The following is a 23,330-nucleotide window of genomic DNA, read 5'->3' on the forward strand; positions in this document are numbered from 1 at the left end:
GGCTGGAAAATAAAAATAATGGCTTCCCAGATAGAAAAAAATAGCAGGAAAGGAGGCATTAGCATCATCATTTCTTAACAGCCACTGCCTCATTCCCTTTAGGTCCATTCTAACTTCTTGTGCCCACATGGCCCTTTGGTTGCTATTCATTCTCATAATGATATTGATGTCCACTCCTTGGTCACAAAAGTGCCACGTACGGTCGTGGTGTGTAGTCTTGGGTGGATGTTGCTCTATTCACAAGAGATAGGAGGGGCCCTGCCCCAGACCTCACCCGTTAAAATATATAATCCTCATGTGAGCTCCGTGCTCGTAGCCTGAAGGTTGCTTTCACAGACATCTTCCTTGGCTCTTATATTTCTCTCTGAGCAGCCCCTTGGCCCCAAGTATAGTCTTGCAAACAGGCCTTGCCAAATTTGTTGCTCTGGCCATGGGCATCACGGTGAAGAGAAGTGATGGGCTGCCTCCTCTCATGTGAGCTATTTTGACAGCTGAGCTCTGCTTGGTACCCTGTCCTTTCATTTAGCTGGCTCAGCGCAGGCATCCATCCTCTCGGGGCTGAAGCAAATAGGGTCTCCTTAGCGTTTTGTCTGAATGAATGCTTTACACAAATATGTTGGCAGGAGGCCATGAGTTGACTTGATGGGGTCCTTGAGCAGGTCATCTAGCCTCTCTGAAAAGAGGGTTGATGACTCTGTCAAGGGGATAGAAGGAGGGCAGCAGCCCCTGGATAGTATTTTATATGTTGACCTCCATTGTCTTTCTTTTTTTTTTTTTTTAATAGTTTATTGTCAAATTAGTTTCCACATAACACTCAGTGCTCATCCCCACAAGTGTCCTCCTCCATGCCCATCCCCCCTCCCCCCACATCCATCAGTCCTCAGTTTTTGTCAGCATTCAAGAGTCTCTCATGGTTTGCCTCTCTCCCTTTCCCCTACCATTTCCCCCCTTCTTCTCTCCCTTGTTCCTCCGTCAAGTTCCTCCTAATCCTCCTATACGTGCAAACATATGATATTTGTCCTTCTCTGCCTGACTTATTTCGCTCAGCATAACACCCTCAAGGTCCATCCATGTTGCTACACATGGCCAGATGTCATTCTTTCTCATTGGACCTCCATTGTCTTTCTGTCCTCTGCTTCCAGCCGCCCACTCTGCCCCTCCTTGTCATCTCTGTCCACAGGCCCTTTAATGGTTTTGTGCCCTTTGAACTGGGTCTCTCTCTCCAGCATCCTTCTTCAACATCCTTGCCTTCACGGACTTCCAAATTCCTGCGTATCCTTCAAGACTCCGGTCAAGTGCCATTTCTTACCTAAGCCTTTTATTCGTTCATTCTGCAAACACTTATCAGGCAAGGAAGGCGCTGTGCCACCCCCGCGGGCTACGGCCAGGAGTACCATGGACAAAGCCCAGCTTTCATGGTGCTGACGTTCCACTGGGAGAGACTGACAGCAGACAAGTAAATGAGCCATAGAATGTCCTGTTGTGTTAAGTGTTATGAAAAGACCAGAAAATGTGGGCAGGTCTGGGGTGAGTGGTGGAGGGAACTGCTTTCCGAGTGAGCCGTTTTTGAACTAAGACCTGCAGAAGAAGAAGAAACCAGCCGTGTGAAGAGCAGGGGTCTTGAGGCACAAACATGCTAGTTTTGTTGGAAGAACAAAAAGCTGGTATGCCTGGGGCCTGATAAGTAGGGGCAAGCGGTAGAAGAGAAAGATCTCAGGTAAGGAGTTCAGATTTGATTTTGAGTGAAATAGGAAGAAAGCGGTGAAAACCGATTTTGTGTTTGTACCGGCAACTCCGCTATCCCTGTGGAGAGTGGATGGGGCAGGAGAGAAAAAGAAAGGAGGGGGGAGAGACACGGAGCCTAGTTAGGAGGCTCCTGCTAGAGTCCTGGACAGAGACAATGGTGGCTTGACCCACAATTACAACTCTGCACTATGTAGAGATCTATTGTAATGGTGTGATTAATGGGGCTCTGCTAATGGATTGGACAAAAATAGGAAGAGTTACTAGGTTTTGGATTAGAGCAACTGGGTGGCTGGTTTGTAATGTCATTAATGGGGTGGGAAACATTTGGTGATAATATTAAGGGGATTCAGGAATCTGAAGTCTGTTTTGGACGTGTTAATTTTGAGATGCCTGTTAGCTATCTGAAGGGAAATGTCAACTAGCTATTTGGAGCTACAGGTAGAAAACTTGAGGGAAGACATGAGGAATATATATAAATCTCACTTCCCACCCCCAGCATGCATAGTGATTTTCTCCCTCCTTTGCAGAGTTATATTAAGATCCCAACAGATCATAGGTTTTCCTGCCTCTATAGGACCCACTTCATGTCAAATATATTAAAGTTACCTTTATCCTACATCAAATTTAATTATATTTGGTTCCTTTTTTAATGCTTATTTATTTTTGAGAGACAGAGAGAGTGAGCAAGCGAGGGGGGAGGGGCAGAGAGAGAGGGAGACACAGAATCCGAAGCAGGCTCTAGGCTCTGAGCTGTCAGCACAGAGCCTGACATGGGCTTGAACTCGCGGATGGCGAGATCATGACCTGAGCCGAAGTTGGATGCTTAACCAACTAAGCCATGTAGGTGCCCCAAGGTAATTGTATTTTTAATGGAGCATGCTAGTTCTGGGTGCCCCAAGAAAGCTTGTAATGCAACAGTGTGGACCCTTTCAGACTTAACTGGTAAAAGTGAGCTTGCTCCTCTGGACTCCCCCACAATATGTTTATTTCCTTTTTAAGGCACCTAAATAGCTTCATATTATAATTGTGTTTTTCTGTCTGTGATCCCCATTAGACTGTAAGCTTGTAGGGGGCAGGAAGGACCACAGGGACTTATTATTTTTGGAAGCAATTAAGTTGAGCTCATAAAGAGAAAAAGCTATGTCTAGGGACCCACTGTGTCTTCTACCTGCGTTTGAGAAAGGGCCCTTAACCCCTGCCTTGCGGTGGATGTAATACGGACGTTTTTCCTGGCATTCTTCGAAAGGAGACAGTGTTGTGCAGAAGGCTGATGTCGTGGGCTCCATTCCCAGCCACACCCTTTAATAGCTGTGAATCTTCCTAGTTCATCTCCATAGGCCTCTGAGTTTGTGTGGGCCAAATTAAAGCCACTTATGAAATAACTCTTAGTTCTACTAAAAGGAAAACTGTGTCAGCCTTCAAGTATATTCTTAAAATAACATATTCTTTCTTAAAATAACAACAACAAAAAAGATCATACTGTTTAGGCCTCAGGAAACGTTTCTGGGAAGTCTTCAAAGTGGGGATGCAAAATATCTTGGGTCGATTGATACCTGGCTTTGAGAAAGCAACAACTGCCCTCAAGTAGGGTTCCTTTCGACAGAAGACCTTGTAAGGAAATGCTTCAGTAAGAAGACAAGTCTCCTCCTAAGTCCTTCACAGTTAGAGTGGAAAGGAATGGCGAGGACTCCCTGTTCCTAGACTGGCCCTCTGAGACCTGGGGATGCTGTGTAACTGTATCCTTCTTGCCCGAGATCAACTCTGGGACAGATCTTCACCTCTCATGGTGAAGGAGGGACATGAATACATACATTACAGTCCCACTTCTAGTTGGAGCCCTGGTGAAATTAAGTCCATCTGGGCTATACGCTACTAAATTTGTCAGTAGCTCCAAAGTATTCTGCCAAGAACTTCAGATGTTATGGGTTTGTAACAGCAACAACAACAACAATATTTGGACATGGGTGCCAACCAGAAGTAGGTTTATACTTTCTGTCATTGACATATACTGATTTGGTGCCCAGGGCCCAGCTTAGGCCAGGTGAGGTCAAGCTGCGCCTGGCCTTTGAGTCCCCCTCTACCATTTTGTATCAGAGGATGGAAGGACAGAGCGTTAAGCTGGCTGGGCCATAGTTTAACGTTGCCTCCTATTTTCTCCATATCCACCCAACTGCCAACTGTCATTGCTCTTTGCATGAAACCAAATGATGATATGAAAGGAGTTAATAATACATGCCTACTTATATTTTAGCTGCTTGATAGCCACTTAAAACTCAGTTGGCTGGTGCCTCAAAGTGAAGAGTAGACAGTTGGGTGGAAAACAAGGAGTCTGACGGGAGAGATCAACAGCATGATAAGCCCCCTTAACACTGGGGTGAAAAGCGAGACAAGTCTGAGCAATCTCCCGATGGATACTGGTGATTAGCACGGTCTGCCACAGGTGTGGGGCTGAGGAGGGGCACATGACTCATTTTTCAGAAAGTGTAGAAATGTAGATCCTTCCTGACTAACCCATCAAATGTTGGACCACTGTTAATGGAGAAATGTAGCAATTAGATGAAGCCATTAAAATAGGTGACTTGCTTCCCTGAACCATCTCTTCTATAGGAAGTTCACTGATCTAACATTCCTCCTGCCCAGCTAAGCCTCAGGAATAGCTCCCAAGAACCAATCTGAGTTTCACCGACTCTAGGAAATTTACCCTGATCAGTTCAGTTCAAAGGAATTTCTGCCTGTCTGAACTTAGTAACTTAGCGTCCCATTCGTCTAAGATTTAGAGTTTACTATTGAATGTTAGCTGTCTCACTGTTAAATTTTATTTAAATTGTTCTGTCTGGTTATATAATCTCAATTTATTTCAAGCCCATTGGCCTCAGCCTTCTTGTTCGTAAACAGAAGGTAATGATCACGTGTAAACAGGGCATAACTCTGCTTGAGAGTTTTTTGTGAGAGTTAAGAAAATTTGCTTCAGTATGCAGACACTCTATACTCCCACCCTGGGCGGTACGTAGTAAGTGTTCAATAAAATTCATTCCCTCCCACCACCCCACCGTTCCAATTGTGGGATTTCATGACAGCAGAGAGGCTTTCTTTTACACTGTTTTGTATCCCAAGATCATCAGAGCTAACTGGAGCTTACTTTGGATGTTGTTTTCACTCATGTCTCCTTTCTCTTCCCAAAAGGCAGGGCATTGAAATTTCAAAGCTAGGGTCTACATTTCAAAGCTAGGAAGATTCATGAAGATCTGTGATCCATGATGGTTCTGTGAGAACTATATACTCTCACCCTGTGGCATGTACTGGAGATGTATTTTAGGCTAAGTTATCTTCTAGGCTTCCTGGGCTACAGCCATTGTCAAGTTTACATAGAAGATCAGAAAATTGAGCCAGGCCTTCTCCCCTTTCAAATCTTCAAATTCCCCACCTACTTGTGCCCAGCCCCTGGGTCCTCACCCCACCATACACACACTGGTGAGTGTGCAGTAGCCCATACCCCAGGGGAAATTGAGGGAAAGAGTGTGCCTAGATGGCCCACACAATCTGCTAAAAAGCACACCAAGTTCTTACAGTTCCCCTTCCCCCCAAATGACTTCCTAAAAGTGGGATTTAACATCCACTCAGGACCAAGTCTAATCTCTTCCTTTCTTAAACTGCTATTACTTTCTCTCTCCTTTACAACTCCTTCCTCTGCTTACCCTTTCCTTTCTGACTTTTAGATGATCCATCACTTCCATCCTTTATATTCAGGTTCTATGTGGAAACGGAAGTTTCTCCTTATCTCACCCTTTCAGAGATATTTACACATGGGTATGAACAGATCAGATAAACAGGAACTTAGGTTAATTTAATAGAAAAAATAAAATATGGAATAACATTGATTTGGGCCAGTATCAATTACAACCATTCTACTATATTTTACAAAAAAACAACTGAACATTTTACACATGTACAGTATTTTTCAGTAAAAGTGGATTTGGATTTAACAGTGGATCACTAATTAAAAATAAAAAGACAAAAGAAAACAGAAGATAGGACTTTTGTCTCTAGAAGGTTAGAGCATTTGTTACGTCTCCAAACTTTGTACTATCCATTCCATATATCTCATTATGAATATATATATTTATACATAATATATAACATTAACTTAAACTTTGAAAGCATTATGTTCTAGTTAATAATATTCTGTAGATAAACGAGGCAGTAACACACTAGTAGTTAAACCAGTATTTCCATGATGTGCGCCTGCATGGTCGGTGGGAAATGGAACACACAATGGTGGACCCCAGTGAATTTGGCTGTCATTTTGATGGTTATTTGTCTAAGAACAAAGACATGGTTTTTATCTTTCCTAGCATAGTAACTTTGTGCCTCAAATAGTATGGGCTGGTTCAGTAAAATGGATTCCTTTGCAGGCAAATCTGGTTTGGCCATCTGCCTGATCTTGCTTTAGGCTTGCACTTACATTTGTCCATTTAGAGACTGTGCCTTTAAATGGAAGGCTCTGTACCCCCTACCCCGGATTGACTTATTTTCTTCAGGTCAGAAGGACCTGCAGTGTTTGGAAAATGAAAGTTGGTTGGCAAAATCAGTTGATTCCCTAGTTACTTGTGAATCACTATGTGACTCACTATCACCACAATACTGTTAAGAGGGTCATTAGACTATAATTAATCACCTATGGTCAGATGATGACTTTGATGTCTAGGAATGAATATTTTCAAGGTCGGCTTTTTACTCATTTGTTGTTTGGGTGGGGACCTTCTCATTCATGTCCTAGCTCCTTTCCCAAATAATCTATATTCATATCATCCCTGTTATCAGCTGTGAGGCTAGTGATATCTTGGAAGGGAGGCTGTCCAAAGCATAAAGCCTGCAAGATGGCTGGTCACTCCCAAAGGAAATGAGGTCACCAAGGGGGCTTTGATGTGAAAAATGAAGAACGTTGACAGGAATCTATCCTCCCCTAAACAGAGAAACTCAGAATTGGTTAAAAGATCTATCCAGCATCATTTCTAACCACTGATCCAAAATAGTTTTCACAAAACTCAGTCTGCTAGATTCCAAGATGTGTTCAGGAGTTGTAGAAAACCGGTGAGAAGATTTCCAAGAAAACAGATGATCTCCTTGACATCCAGTGGACAGATGTATCATAGCACAGTTATAGGAGGGACAGAGGAGTGGGAAATAACAGAACCAGGAGGGTACAATCATGCCACCCATATTCAATTTCCAGTTTTATTTTCTTAAAATGACAAAATGATAAAACTTCTAAGAAGCACCATTGAAAAACATTGCCCGGCCAACTTGAGCACGAGCTTAAATATTATTTAAATAATTCCATTTCTTACAAAATACAGGACCTTTTAGAAACTTTGGACTCCAGGAAGACATTTCCCGCATCCTATCCAAAATGTTTCCCATCACAACAAATGGAATTTCTGATGGCCTTTAAAAAAAATGCTACGGGGGATAATGGCCAGATAGCACCAAGAGCTTGTGCAGGGGTCCACAAAGTGAACACTCCAGATTGCGGGGGAGCCGGATCAGTCTCAGCTATTTTGTGTAACTTTGCTTTCTGTCCGTCACCAATCTGATTATTGAGAGTGATCCCATTTGACCAGCTGTGTGTAAAATAACCCAATCTGCAATGGAAAAGCCAGTAGCAGCAAGTCTATCTGATGAAACCAGTGGAGCAGACTTATCAAGTGAGTCAAACGCCTATAACCACATAACACACGGAGTGAGTTACATGTGGAAAAGTATCAATGTTCAACTGTGAAAAACTAAAAGACAAAACGACACTGAACACAACTCCGCAGGATGTTCTGAATGCCCTTAGGTCCAGTTTTCTGCCATTTCCCCCCACGGTGGACTCAAGCATGAGAAATGACAGATGCAAGAGCTTTCTCTTTGATTTCGATCTATGTCTGCTCTTGTGATATTTTTGAAAGGTATTTTTAGGCATCTCAAAGGGGAAACAAGCAAGTAAATGCAAAGGGTAAAAAAAAAAAAAAAAAAAAAAAAAAATNAAATCTCTTTTTTCCTGTGTTATTGGGCGAAATGCAAAAGGGAAAAAAAAAAAAAAAAAAAAAAGATCTTCAAAACCAGGGCAGGAAATCAAATCATTACTTTAACGTCAAATTTTGGCATCAAATGCTTTGGTCATACAATACTGTCTCTATGCTTCTGGCTGTTTAGCACTAAACACCCAGTTATAAAAGGTAGGCTTGTTGTAGGTTTATTTTTTTTTTTCCATTTAAGTTCTGACAAAACAGTTCACCATCTCCCTGCACAAATTTGAGAGAGAGAGAAAAAGAGAGCAAAAAAGAGAGAGGTGGCTTGCTTTTTTTTTTTTTTTGCTTGTTTTTTTTTTCTTTTTAATAATAATACGGAGTAATCTATAAGTCTACAGGAACAAAGAAATCTAGGACGCAGCTCAGCCTTGGAATGTACATGTTTTGCAGCAAAGTTGTTGAAGAACCTTCCGTTGGCATAGATTGTTCTTTTTCACTAGCATACAGAAGCCTCCTTCGGCCCAGGATTCTTCCGTTGCTTTTCCAGGAAGTCAGCAAGACAGAGGGGGAGTTGAGGACGAGAGCAGCATGATGCACACACGGAAGAAGGTTGTGATTGGCCAGAGAGGCAGATTGGGGAGTGGAAGAGATCACATTGAGGAACAGTCAACAAGGAGGAAATGTGGTCCACTCAAAGTGATTTCAGTCAACACCATTGTTTTTCAAGGAGAGAGATTGCAGTCCAATGGTGAATGTGATTGGTGCCCGTTTATGAAAGGGGGGAAAAAAAGTTAGAAAAAAGAATAAATTAGAAATCAATAATAACATAAGCAAGGACTTTTTTCTTCTCAGAATTACCCAGAGCAGAGAGTATACAAGTCATTTATACGATATTTCACTGAATCTAAGACACTGGATTTAAGATGCACTGCTATTTTAAGTACTCCCAAGAAAAAAACATACTTATTACATTCTTATCAATTAGAATATTAATTTTATCCTTTGTGAAATGTTGGTTAAATATTAGTTCTAGAACTATGCCGTTGTGTTTCTGTGTTATTAGCAAAAATTCTTCCGTTGAATATTAAAAAATCGTTTCATTTTTTGAGGCGCTTTGGAACTCCCATTAAAGTCAACATGAGAAGTAGTAACCACGTGCCTAACTCAGTTGACTAGACCTTACTGTGACTAAGTCAAGAGGCAAGGACAACTATGTCACATCAGCCTACTGGTCAAAAGCAGTTGTAAGCTGCCATAAATTATAAGATGCATCTGATTTCAGAGATGTTAAAATGTAAAGAAAAAAAAAAGTATGTCTTAGAATCATTGAAATATGACAGTTGAGAGAGAATAAATCACAAATCCCTAAATGCAATCGCTGCATGATTTGAGAAGCTGTGAGCCATGAGTGACCTCATTATTTAGCTGACCTGAAAACGGACTCCATACAAATGATGCTTCTTCGTTTCCTACTCTAGCCCACGATCCTGACACCCCAGTCCTACCAAAGTGCTGTTTAGCAGAACGTATCCCGTGTTTACCATGGTTTAGAGAAGGCAGTGAAAGCATCACAAATGTGGCAATGCCCGGTCGCAAGCGATCAGGGGTCTTCCTCTGTTTTCCGTTACTAACTTAAAAATTCTGGTCCCATCCAGCTATAGGGGAGCCATGTTGTGAAGTAAAAAGTGATACATGGTTCCCGGGGTGCCCTCACCCCAACCCTCTGTCCCTGTGTTGTGTGAGCCCGAGTGGGTCTGGCCTAACTCTGTTGGACCCATCCTACAGTCAACAAGCTATGAAGACACAAAGTCACCTATGACGCTCTGTGGAAACGAGACCATCAATCATGTTCTATAGGTGCCATCATGTGCCTCGTTCTTTTTGACACCTTTTTGAAATTCCTAATAGGAAGTTTTAGAATCACCATACAAGGTCAAATGTATTAGCCTCCTCATGTTTACAGATGAGGGAGGTGAGGCCCGGAGTAGTTTATCACCTGCCCAAGATCTGGAGCCCAAAAATGAATGACAGTATTCTGATCTCTGAATCCACATTCTCCCCAAACAGAGCACTGTTGTGCCTCTTGTGAAATTTCTAGAAGAAGGCCCATTTCAAGGAAGGCAAATAGTAAACCAAGGGAAGTGCTCTTGTCTGGGAAGACTGTTCCCAATGCATACTTTTAAATTTTATTTTTCTGTTTCCATAACAATCCACAGATATTTAAAAATAACGATGGTTCACAACACTTTCTATGTCATTGAGATGCATGTCTGCATAAAGTGCAAGCTCCAATTTTAGGGCTCCCTCCATGTGAATTATACCAAATTGAAGTTCACAAAATGCTAAAGTTGGAATAATTTAAATGTCTTCATTTATAAATGGGGAAACTGAGGGTAGAATACGGAGGGGACTTGGCATCTGTGAAGTTGTCAGGGCGAATGGAATAGCAAGACGTCCCCAAACCTCACTGCATGTTAGAAACACTTCAGAAGCTTCTAAAAATATCCACGCTTACTTAGATGGCACCCCAAAATCAATTTACTATGAATCTTTGGAGAAGGTGTGTGGTCGAGAACCACATGTGCAAAGAGAGGAAAAGTGAACCGACATTTGAAATCTTAAGTTCTATACTTGGTTCTGTCATTAATTCCTTACCCCACGGGCTTAATGAAGTATTCAGATACCATGTGATCATTACTCATGTATCAAAATCTTAAATGATCCCAATCAAAGGAATGGCAATAAACTGGGATCGTCCCATGATAGAATTTTATGCTGTCATTAGAACTGAAGTGTCTGAGGACTTTGTAAAAACACAGGAAAACGTTTATGCTTCATACAAAACACAGGATACAAACCTCCACAGACATGGTATTTAAAAAATCAGATCAAAAGCACATATGGCAGAAGATGGAAAGAAATACATGGAAAAACTAGCTGAAAAAGATTGCATTTTATATTCTAACTATATGACATTCTGGAAAAGATAAATCTATGGAGACAGTAAAAAAAAAAAAATGAGTAGGTTCCGGGGAGGCGGGGGGAAGGATGGAGGGATGGAAAGGCAGAGCACAGGGGGTTTTTAGGGCAGTGAAGGTGTCCTGTGGGGTACTCTAATGGTGGATACAGGTCCTTATAGAGTTGTCCAAACTCCTAGAATGTACAGCACCAAGAATGAACCCTAATGTCAACTATGGACTTTGGGTGATAGTGCTATGTCAGGGAAGGTTCATTGATTATACCAAATGTAACCACTCTGGTAGAGGAGGCTGATGTAATGGGGGAAGGTGTGTGTGTGTGTGTGTGTGTGTGTGTGTGTGTCCCCGTGTCCGTGTCTGTCATGGGCCAGGGAGTCAGGACATACATCAGATCTCTCTGTACTTTGTGCTTAATTTTGCTGTGAGTCTAAAACTCTGAAGTTAAAAAAAAAAAAACCCACAAAGTTTGCTAACTGAAAACCTCTAACTGGTACCTTCCTGGCCAATAGAAATATAGGTGATTTATTTCTTCTTTTAATTAAAAGAAATGACCCAAAACCCAAACCCACTGAAGGTGTGAGTTGAAGACAAATGAATGCCAGCATGATACTGGGCGTGTTCTATGTGACTCATGCTTGGTAGTTTCTTTAAGTGGAACTGTATTAGATCTCAACGTAAAAAGATGACCCTTAGCTCAGAGGATCAAACTGAGCAGTTCGTACTCACCGTCCTTGCAGATGGCTCCCATCTGACATGTCCCGAGGTCTAAGAGATACCCACTAGGGCAGCTGGTGCAGTTCTTGAACCCCGGGCCATTGCATGTCAAACAGCTGGGATCACATCTATGGGGAAGATGTGTAATTGGTTATCCTTTCACACACTGGGTATGAAAAAAGAAGTTAGCCATCAGCCTCTCAATGATGTTTTAATTTTTTTTAATGTTTATTTTTGAGAGAGAGAGAGACCGAATGTCAATGGGGGAGGGGCAGAGAGAGAGAGAATGAAAGAGACACAGAATCAAAACAGGCTCCAGGGTTTGAGCTGTCAGCACAGAGCCCGAAGAGGGGCTCAAACTCAGGAACAGCAAGATCATGACCTAGGTTGAAGACAGACGCTTAAATGACTGAGCCACCCGGGGGCCCTAGCTCTTAATGACATTTTAAACTTTGACCATGACACAGAATCTTTTTCTTACTGTGATTGCTATGTCTGATGACATTAAAGAAAGCCTAGCCAGGGAGATTGTGTGATTTTCTTATTTGTTTTTATTTTTGTTTATTTATTTTTGAGAGAGTAAGAGAGAGAGAGAGAGAGAAGGTACAAGTGAGCAAAGGGTGGAGACAGACAGAATTCCAGGAGGGGCAGAGAGAGAGAGAGAAGGGGGCTCACCCAAAGTGGAGCTCGAGCTCACCCGACGTGGGGCTCAAACTCATGAACCGTAAGATCATGACCTGAGCCCAATTCAGATGCTTAATGACTGAACCACCCAGGTGCCCTGGATTGTGTGATTTTAAATGGGAGGATGCAGGTACTTGGAACAGAAATATTACCTTAAAGGTTTCAAGTGCTCCTGAGACCAAACCCCAAAAATATTAAATGTAAGTTGGGTTAAAGCCATGGGGAGGTGTTCATAGGTCGATGTCGGAACCTTACTTCATTAAATAACTCTGGAGGTGGTCAAAGAAGGACCCCAGGAACCGAGTGCTAGGGCTGAAGGAGGTGGATCTGCTTACTTTTTGCAGGATTTGTATCCGTTCTCTGCAGAGTGGTCGAAGTAATAGCTGATGCTACAGGTCTGCACGCACCTGCCATCCTCCATGAAGTAGCCCTCAGTGCAGTTAATACACCCGGTGGCGCCCGCCCCTGAAAAGCAAGACAAAGGCAGCAAACAAAAACAAAACCTCAGACGAGGCTGCACGACGGGCTGCTTCTTGCATCGTGTGTGAAAACGGCATTGACCTGTTGTCATTTTCAGAGTTCCAATTTAACAGTTGCGCTTTTTCTTCCATTCTTTGGGAAGAACCCACTCCCGTTTTAAATTGAAACTAAACACTCCCATTTGCCAAAAACATCACATCTCTTTAAAAAGAGAAGGAGATCTCACTGGGATATTTAAGCATCTCGAGGAGGGCAGAATGCAGATGAAGGACTCTGCATGAGAATATGAGCATGAGTATTGGAAGAGACGGACTTTAAAGATATGCAGTGGGTGTGTATGGGTGATGGCTAAGAACAAACGGACAAGAGCCAAATCAGAGCCAGAGGAGTGAGCAAAAAGATGGGGACAAGGTACCAGCACAGGTGGCGCAGAAGCGGTGACAGGGCTGACAATCCTGGCCGTTGAAGTACTGCCCGTCCTCACAGGTGATGGAGCACCGCGACCCCTGCAGGCTGAAGACACAGACACAGAGGCTGGGATCAAGGCCCCGAGGGAGACTCCCCAGGTCCGTATACAACAAATACAGGTTCCCTCCCCCCAGAGACTGGTGGTTTGGCAAAGCTTCAAAGCAGGGGAAATAGCCTGTACCCTGCTTCCCCCCTCCCCCCCCCATGCCTCTACTGATGTCTGTAGCCTCTACATGTGCTGCAAGTTCTGTGGACATTTTTCTGAATTGTTAGACGGGCGGACACGTTCCCTCTTTGTTCCACAGCGTACAACCTGGATATTCTTAAAAGTATTTTGTGGCCAAAATCGTTACCTGACATGTCTGACAGCTCTGATACCCAGGCGTACTACATAATAAATTCAAAAGTTGTTTTGTAGGGGCGCGTGGGCAGCTCAGTCAGGTGAGCATCTGACTCTGGATTTCGGCTCAGGTCGGGATCTCCCGATTCGTGAGTTCGAGCCCCACATCGGGCTCTGCGCTGATGGTAGGATGAATTACAACTGCATAGAAGGGCATAATGATCTCTGACCAGCCCACACTTCCAGGAGTAGCTATTTGTGTGTGTATTTGTTTCGGATTTTTTAGTTCTTCTACTGGTTCTCATCAGAACAACACAATCTGATTATGCTTTGCCTCTATTTCTTGACTTAAATTCTAATGAATAATTTAGTAAAAAGACCTCCCTATACTGTAGATTCCCCAAACACCCCAACTTTTCTTAGTTATATTATTGCTTCCAGATGTTATCTGTACTGTATTTTCTCTATGTAGCACTCTTAGAATCTATTTAATTGCCAGAATGTTGAATGAGGAATCCATAGTTTTTCTCCCTTCTAATTTCTATCACTTATGATACTTTGCTTAGTCTACAGGTTAGTTCTTTTTTTAAAAATTTTTAATGTTTTTTATTTATTTCTGACAGAGAGAGAGAGAGAGAGGGAGACAGTGTGAGCAGGGGAGGGTCAGAGAGAGAGGGAGGTACAGAATCTGAAGCAGCCTCCAGGCTCTGACCTAGCTGTCAGCACAGAGCCTGACATGGGGCTTGAACCCACAAACCGTGAGATCATGACCTGCGACGGATGCTTAACTGACTGAGCCACCCAGGTGCCCCTCTACAGGTTAGTCCTTAAAAGAAAACACAACTTATGACATTTAATATGCAAATATTGCTCACTGAATAGTGTGATCAGAACTATACTTTAGGGTTTGTAATGCTACATCTAGATTAGAAGATACTAGAAGATGGGTATCTAAGCAACAGGGTCGGATGGGTTTTATTCTCTTAGACTCTTTATATTCTCCAGTTCACCTCTTACTTCACTGTGCTTTGTATTTGCATCATACTCACTTGAGAAAGTAAAATTTATTTTTCCCTATGCTTAATAAATTTGGAAAGAACAAAAATAGATTAAAAAAAAAAAAGGATCCCAAACAGTCCGGTTAACATTGTAATCCACTTCCTTCCGGTACTTTATGCATATGTCTTTTTCTGTGTCTGTTTCTTAGCCATGACTGAAAAATTTACAGGTCTCTTGAGGCAAAATGCCCAACACTCAAAGCCTCTGAGGCAAAGGCAGGCAGGTTCAAGGAGACAGAGGGCAGCGGAACTGAAAGTGGATCCCATTCACAGATCTTACTGGCCAGGGAGAGAAGTTTGACAAAGCCAATAAAAGGAAATCCTGTCCCTTTTCTGGAGAGCTGGGGAAAAAAGGACGTTGCATCCAATGGGTCCCTTTTGTGGGATGAAAGAAGACCACCAAAAAATGTACCAAAGTTAAAAAAAAGAAAACTGCCCCGTTTTTCTAACCAAGGACATTCCTTCTGAGCTTGGCATTTATTCAGCATGAGACAGAGGCTTTCCTGTGCGAGGAAGAAATGAACTTAAGTGCGTCGTGCAATGGACAGCAGTCACTGCGCGTCCTGAAGCTTTCTGCAGCTTCTAACATAGAGTGGTGGTGGCACACTTAACCAGCTGCTGCTGTGAACACCTGGGTTCTTCCTGTGATAAACTGCCTAGCTCAGAGCCGTGCTGTCCCTTTTAGAACTGTACTTTTTAGCACTCAGGGCCCCCACGCGCTTAACAAGTGGCTGGTGTGGCCAACGACTGGAATTCTAAATGTTATTTAGTTTTAATTAATTTCAGGGTCGCCTGGGTGGCTCAGTCGCTTAAGCACCCGACTTCGGCTCAGGTCATGATCTCACGGTTCATGGGTTCGAGCCCCGCGTGGGGCTCTGTGCCGACAGCTAGCTCAGAGCCTAGAGTTTGCTTCAGATTCTGTACCTCCCTCTCTCTCTGACCCTCCCCTGCTCACGCTGTCTCTCTCTCTCTCAGAAATAAATAAAAACATAAAAAAAATTAATTTCAGTCTACATGTTACAAATTGGCACTCGGTTCAGTTATTGGCAAAGTTCTGAGTAAGTTTGGAACAACGTGGCTACATAAAATCTACTTCGACTCAATTTTGTACAATCTAAATGCAGATCTAGTATTGCTCCCTAAAAAATTGCCATCCACGTTGAGATGTGGGACGTGCTTCATGGGTAAAATGCACATCAGATTTCGAAGATTTGGTATAACAACAATCTGAGTCTTTTATACTGATTACATGTGAGAATGACAATATTTTGGATATATTCAGTTAATATATTTTTTAGCTTTCACCCATATCCTTTTGCAGCTTTTAATGTGGCTACTGGCATATTTAAAATGAACATATATGGCTCTCATACTTCTGTTGGAGAGGGCTGGTCACTAACTCTGTAAAATGTTCCCAAAGAAACACAGTGGACTCTTGAAAATGGGTTTGAATTCCATGAGTCCACTTATAAGTGGATTTTTTTGGGATAAATACAGTACAGTACTATAAACGTAGTACCTTAGAATTTTCTTTCCTCTAGGCTTACTTTTTGTAAGACTAGAGCATATAATACATATAACATAAAGTATGTGTTAATTGACTGTTATTTGTGAGACTTGTGGCCGACAGTGGGCTACTAGTAGTTATGTAGTTAAGAGTAAGTTAAGGAGTTGGGCACCTGGGTAGCTCAGTCAGTTACGTGTCCAACTCTTGATTTTGGCTCAGGTCATGATCTGATGGTTCATGAGATCGAGCCTGGTGTCTGGCTCCAAGCTGATAGAGCAGAGCCTGCTTGGGATTCTCTCTGTCTCTCTCTCTCCCTCTCTCTGCCCCTCCCCCACTCGCTCAAAATAAATAAACTTTACAAAAAAATAAATTAAGGAGTTAAAAGTTATATGTTATTTTCAACTGCATAGGGCTGATGCCCCTAACCCCTGAATTGTGAAAGGGTCAGTTGTATAGAAAATAATCTTTATTATTTATTTTTTAGTGAGACAGAAACAGAGCATAAGCAGGGAAGGGGCAGAGAGACACACAGAGAAATAGAATCCCATGCAGGCTCCAGGCTCTGAACTGTCAGCACAGAGAGTGACACAGGGCTGGAACTCACAAGCCATGAGAGCATGACCTGAGCCAAAGTTGGACACTTCATCGACTGAGCCACTCAGGTGCCCCTATAGAAAATAATCTTAAATAACCTTTTATTTTTCATGGACCATGTGTCCCATATTGAAAATAGGTACTTTTTAAATGTTATCACAATTAATCCTATCATAACGCACAAGCTGTGAGATCATGACCTGAGCTGAAGTCAGACACTTAACCAACTGAGCCACCCTGTGCCCCGAGACTGAAAGTCTTGAGATGAAAGGAAATCAAATCAATACTGAATGCATTTGTATATATATAAAAAAAGGCCACAGATAATCTAAATAAAAATGATGTTCTGATATTAACTAGTGTAAAGAATCGCCTGCCCTGTCGGCTTCCTCAATCAAAGGTAGAAACAGACGAATTCTCAACACTTAACAGAGACCCAGGACAGCAGGTTTCTAGCTCCCTGTAAACTCAGAGTCCAACTCCTCACCCAACGGAGGATGGTCTGACCTTCTCTGCGGATATCAAGAGGCCACCTAGTTCATTTGAGCTGCATGTTTGTTCTCTTGCAGAATCAATCCGCTATCTGGCTTTAGCAATGAGCAAGTCATCTAGTCAAGAAAAACATCTCCAGGTATTAAATCTCTGTGCACACCGGAGCATAATGGAATCAAGCCTGAGGTACTTCAGATAAGAGAATGATTGGCTATATGGAGAGAAATAATAAAGATAAGGGAATAGTTTCCGACCATCAAAGGAATGAATCAGGAGGATTAAATATAATTCATAGGTATTACTGACACAGTAATCCTTGACGGGCGCACTGCCGGTCAAGAAGCACTAAGAGAGCCTCTAACAGCCATTTTTATTTAGTTGTATCTGGGCCATCTTTTCTGAAGAGGATTTTATTTGGTTTATAAACCTTCCTTAGCCAAGATGGCATCCAATTTTTCACACAGATGCGTAAAGATAATGCAAATAGCAATCAAGTGTTTGAATGGGAGTCAAACCAAGGGTGATGGCGAGAGGATCATTTATTTACATAATTTATTTTATTTATACTGAGAAGCAGCTTGGGCCGTGGTACTTGACGAGATCCTTTGCTCTCTCACCTTAACCCATCCCTGCATTCGGTGCAGTTGTGGAATTCCGTACATGTCTTGCAATTTTCACTGCATTTCCGGCAAAGATTTTTCTCTGTTAAAACACACACACACACACACACACACACACACACACAAGTAACAAGGTTATAAATGAGTTGGTCAAATGGAGTCCATCAAAGGGGATGGAGATGTTCTAAAGTTTGCTAACGTGCACAATTGTATACATACATCGCCTTGAGCAGAAAACTTCAGGAAAAGCCCTACCCTCAGCATTTGCTATCACTTCTTGGCCAAGCAAACAGAGGTAGGAACCACAGTGCTGGGAAATACTGGGGATCTCTACCATTTTGCAGACAAGAGAGCTACACCCTCTTTATTTCTTAGTTGAATAGCGTATTGGCATTTTCCCTCTTCTTTTTCTCTTTCCCAAGCAGGGTTTCCTGACTTCTGACAAAGACACTGGAACAATACCAGTATATAAGGGTAGAGAAACTGTGGCCGTGGAATGGAAAGGTAAACTCCCATGCTCCCAGCATTTAGGACTACTGTGATGAAATGTTAAGAAAAGGGAATCTACATTTAAAATCGCAGGGTAAGGGTTGATGATTTATTTCTTGGGCTGTCTAGAAGAGGGTCTTGTGCTTTATGGTGGCTGGGACATCGACATGTTGTTATAGTTCAGACGGATCTATATTCTGAAGAATAGAAATATATTTGATCAACCAAATATACTACGACTGTGGCTTTCCTGTTTAACACTCAAGACAGATCCCCATTGGAAAAAAATGGCGAATGTGTGTTTATCCTATAGTGAAGCATGGTGATTCGTCACACTATGTTAAGGCCTTTAACTTGAGGCAAAAGTCTTCTGGAGACTTGATACCTTCTCTGAGTTGCAGGTGGATTATAACCACACATAGATGTAGGATTGAAGGCAGCTTTGTTCATAAGATTTTTTTTCCTTCATCTACTCTTTAAATGTTGGTGTGTGATCTTCAAGGTTCCACAGAGAAACACCGCTTTGATGGATTCCTAGAAGGACCTCTGGGAGGCCCACCCCCTCTTTCTCAACTTTGAGCCACCTGCCATGAAACACAATCTTCTGGTGGTCTTCACATGGTCTTTCCATCACTATGTCAACCTAGATGTGAATTCTGTTTGTTTGTTTTTTTTAATGTTTTTTTGTGAATTCTGTTTTTAGCATTTCCAGTGGATAAGCTCAGGGTCTCTGCTCTCCCATTTCTTAAATAAATATCACAACGATGCCGACCTCTCAGCTTGTCTTGAGGGCTTAATGAAATGACTCAAGGGAACTATATGAACTTGAAAGGCACTGTCGGCAATAATTATTACTCGTCATAATCATACCTGATCACTATTTTATGTAAACAGACTCGTTACGGGAGGAAAATATAACAAAAGTCCATTACACAAAAGGAGAAAGATGCAAAGGCCACTCATATCAGCAAATTAACTGCTTGAACAGCTTTCCTTAATTACATACGTCCCAGGCTCTGGGAAAGCAATGGACACTCACTCTTCTTGATCCGATTCTATATCATCTAGAAACAAATTTCTTTCCCAAGAATTTTGATTTTTTTTTCTTGTTTACTTCTTGTTGTTATTTCTTGTTTATTTCTGTGGATCCCACAGGCCCCCTTCACACTCTTAGTTCTCCTTTCTCTATCAGGGTGTAAGCTCATGTTCCAAATCTGGGGGGGAACAATTCAAGGAAATCCCTAACCACTGTTCTGTAGGGTCAGTTGAGAGACCCTATCTGGCTCGTGGAAAAATACGTGGCCTTGAATCAAGGCACTTTGACTTCTTAAGAAGCAACAATATCCACCTCAAAATTCTTGCCTGATTTCATAAAAATAGCTCTTGCTCATTTAAACTTGGGTATTCTTCTTTCTTAGGTTGTGCAGAAGCAGAAAATAGCGTCATCGTGTATCTGGTGTGACACAGTTGTGAGGACAAATTACCAAGTACTTTGAAATAAAGCAAAAGACCCGTGAAGCCCGGTTTCAGGGCCATACCAGACCCCTAACAGGTAGGTGTGCCCAAGGTCACTTAATTCTCCAGGGAATGTACCTTTGTCTGTTTTCCTAATGATGGTGGCCTAGGGTCCAAATGCCTTGAAGTTACACATTGATTTACAGATTTTTGTTTGGTAGGGAAAGTTGCAAATGATTTCTGTTTAAAGAGAGTCTCCCCCACCCCCAGTTCTAGTGGTATTGCCATGTAGGGAATTATTTATTTTTTAATTGAAGTAGAATTAACATGCAATGTTATATTAGTTGCAGTTATAGAGTATATTGATTTGGCAATTCCATATATGACTCAGGGTTCACCATGATAAGTATAGCCAGATCTGCCACCATAAAGTTATTACAGTATTTTTGACTATATCCCTGAGCTGCACTTTCCATCTTTACGATATAACCTGAAGTCTATGCCTCCTAATCCCCTTTATCTGTTTTGCCCATCCCTCCACCCACCCCTGCTCTGGGCAACCCCCCGTAGTTCTCTGTATTTAGGAGTCTGTTTATTCTTTAGGTTTTGTATTTGAGAGTCTACATGTAAGTGAAATCAGATGGTGTTTGTCTTTCTCCATCTGATGTATTTCACTTGGTGTAACACCCTAATAAGTCCATCCACGTTGTCATAAATTCTAGGATCTCACTGTCTTTTATGGCTGAGTAATAGTTCACTATATATATCTACCACATCTTTTTTTTGGCCCTCAGGTAACAAATTTATATAAGTTTTTAATTCCAGTGTAGTTAATAGACATGTTATATTAGTTTCAGGTCCACAATGTAGTGATTCAACACTTCCATACATGACCCAGTGCTCATCAACAATGCTCCTTAATCCTGATTGCCCATTTTGTCCATTCCCCACTCCCCGCCCTGTAACTATCAGTTTGTTCTCTATAATTTAGAGTTTGTTTCTTGAGCTCTCTCTCTCTCCCCTCTGCTCATTTGTTTTGTTTTTTGAATTCCACATGTGAGTGAAATCCTATGGTATTTGTCTGACTGACCTATTTTGCTTAGCATTATATTATACTTTCTGTTCCATCCATGTTGTTGCAAATGGCAAGATTTCATTCTTTTTTATGGCTGAATGATATTCCATTGTGTAGATGTGTGTGTGTGTGTGTGTGTGTGTATACATACAGATACCACATCTTCTTATCCATTCATCTGTTGATGAATACTTGAGTTGCTTCCATAGCTTGGCTATTGTAAATGATGCTGCAATAAACACAGAGGTGCGTGTATCTTTTTAGTTTTTTGTTTTCTTTGGGTAAATACATAGTAGTGGGATTACTGGATTGTATGGTATTTCTGTTTTTAATATTTTGAGGAAGCCCCATACTGTTTTCCAGTGGTTACACCAACTTACATCCCCACTGCAGGGCATGAGGGTTCTCTTTTCTCCACATCTTCGCCAGCATGTGTTTTTTGATAAGGACTGGTGTCCTTGATCGCCATTCTAAAAGGTGTGAGGTGATCTCTCATTGTGGTTTTGATTTGCATTTCCCTCAGTCGTGTTGAACATCTTTTCACATGCCTGTTGGCCATCTGTAAGTCTTCTTTGGGAAAATGTCTTATCAGATCCTCTGCCCCCCTTTTTTTTTTTTTTTGGATTGCATTTTTGGCATTGAGTTATAGAAGTTCTTTATATATTTTAGATATTAATCCCTCATCAGATGCATCATTCGCAAAATATCTTGTCCTATTCCCTAGGTTGCCTTTTTATTTTGTTGATGGTTTCCTTTACTGTCAAAAAGCTTTTTATTTTGGTGCAGGTCTACTACAGTGTATTTTTGCTGCTGTTTCTTGTGCCTGAAGACACAGATCCATAAATATGTTGCTAAGGGCAATGTTCAAGAGGTTACTGCCTGTGTTTTCTTTTAGATTTTTATGGTTCCATGTCTCACATTTAGGTTTTTAACCATTTTGAGTTTACTTTTGTATATGGTGTTAAAAAGTGGTCCAGTTTCATTCTTTTGCATGCAGCTGTCCAGTTTTCCCAGCACCAGTAAAGGGAGAGATTATCTTTTCCCTGTTGTATATTCATGCCTCCTTTGTCACAGATTAATTGACCAAATAGATGTTGGTTTATTTCTGGGGTTTCTATCTTATTCCAATGTGCCAGCACCATGCCGTTTTGCTTACCATAGCTTTGTAGTATCTCTCAAAATCTGGGACTGTGATACCTCCAGCTTTGTTCTTCTTTCTCAAGATGACTTTGGCTATTCAGGGTCTTTTGTGGTTCCATACACATTTTAGGATTATTTGTTGTTCTCCTGTGGAAAACACTCTTGGTATTTTGATAAGAGTTGCAATAAATCTGTAGATTACTTTGGGTAGTACAAACATTTTAACAGTGTTTTTCCGATTCATGAGAATGGTATATCTTTCTGTTTGTGATCTCTTCAATTCCCTTCATCAATGTCTTACAGTTTTCAGAATGTAGGTCTTTCATCTCCTTGATTAAATTTGTTCCTAGGCATTTTATTCTTTTTGGTGCAACTACAAATGAGAGTGTTTTCCTAGTTTCTCTTTCTGCAACTCCATTATTAGTGTATAGAAATGCCACATATTTCTGTATATTAACTTTACATCCTGAATTTCACTGATTTCATTTATCAGTTCCAATAGTTTTTTGGTGAAGCCTTTAGCATTTTCTGTGTATAGTATCATGTCATCTATACGTAGTATAGATGCACGTAGTAACAGTTTAAATTCTTCCATACCATTTTGGACATCTTTTATTTCTTTTTCTTGTCTGATTGCTGCAGCTAGGTTTTCCAATATTATGTTGAATAAAAGTGGTAAGAATGGACGTCCTTGTCTTGTTTTTGACCTTAGGGGGAAAGTTCTCAATTTTCATCATTGAGTATGATGTTAGCTATGGGTTTTATTATGACTTTTATTATGTTGAGGTATGGTCCCTCTAACCTGAGGTTGAGAGTTTTTAAATTAATGGGTATTTTATTTTGTCAGATGCTTTTTCTGTTTCTGTTGAGATAATCCATATGTTTTTTTCTCCTTCCTCTTATTTATGTGCTATATTGATTGATTGTGAATACTGAACCACACTTGTCTCTATGGAATAAATCCCACTTGATTGTGCTAAACTATTTTTTAAACATATTATTGAATTTGGTTTTTTTTTTTGTTTGTTTTGAGGATTTTTGGATCTGTGTTCATCAGAGATATTGGTCTGTAGTGTGTGTGTGTGTGTGTGTGTATGTGTGTGTGTGTGTGTGTGTCTTTATCTGGTTCTGGGATCAAGGTAATGCTGGCCTCATAAATGAATTTATGTTTTCCTTTCTCTTCTATTTTTTGGAATCATTTGAGAAGAATCGGTATTGGTATTACCTCTTGATGAAATGTTTTGTAGAATTCACCTATGAATACATCTGGTCTTTGATTTTTGTTTGTTGGATTTTTGTCTTGTTTTCTGCTGATTCCATTTCATTACTAGTAATTGGTCTATTCAGAGTGCCTATTTGTTCCTAATTTAGTTTTGGAAATTGTATGTTTCTGGAAATTTATCCATTTCTTCTATACTGTCCATAGATCATTTTTCAACATTCTCTTACAATTCTTTGTATTTCTGTAATACTGGG

General features: G+C 41.2%; 1 protein-coding gene across 4 annotated transcripts in view; it reads right to left on the reverse strand.

The window, feature by feature from the left end:
* Positions 1-23,330, reverse strand: part of PCSK5 (proprotein convertase subtilisin/kexin type 5) — a 462,552-nt gene that overhangs the window by 143,077 nt on the left and 296,145 nt on the right. For 3 of the 4 annotated variants that reach the window (XM_077759370.1, XM_077759369.1, XM_077759368.1), the window contains exons 17-20: positions 17,693-17,777; positions 13,032-13,129; positions 12,472-12,601; positions 11,465-11,580 (exon numbers count right to left, since the gene is read on the reverse strand). In XM_077759370.1, the coding sequence (XP_077615496.1) occupies positions 11,465-11,580; positions 12,472-12,601; positions 13,032-13,129; positions 17,693-17,777 (429 nt within the window). Of the gene's footprint in view, positions 1-7,818; positions 8,299-11,464; positions 11,581-12,471; positions 12,602-13,031; positions 13,130-17,692; positions 17,778-23,330 lie in introns of those variants that run through there. The other variant, XM_077759371.1, reaches the window with a different exon arrangement.

Source organism: Crocuta crocuta, unplaced genomic scaffold (assembly GCF_008692635.1).
Source record: "Crocuta crocuta isolate KB4526 unplaced genomic scaffold, BGI_CrCroc_1.0 scaffold41, whole genome shotgun sequence".
Classification (NCBI taxonomy): Eukaryota; Metazoa; Chordata; class Mammalia; order Carnivora; family Hyaenidae; genus Crocuta; species Crocuta crocuta.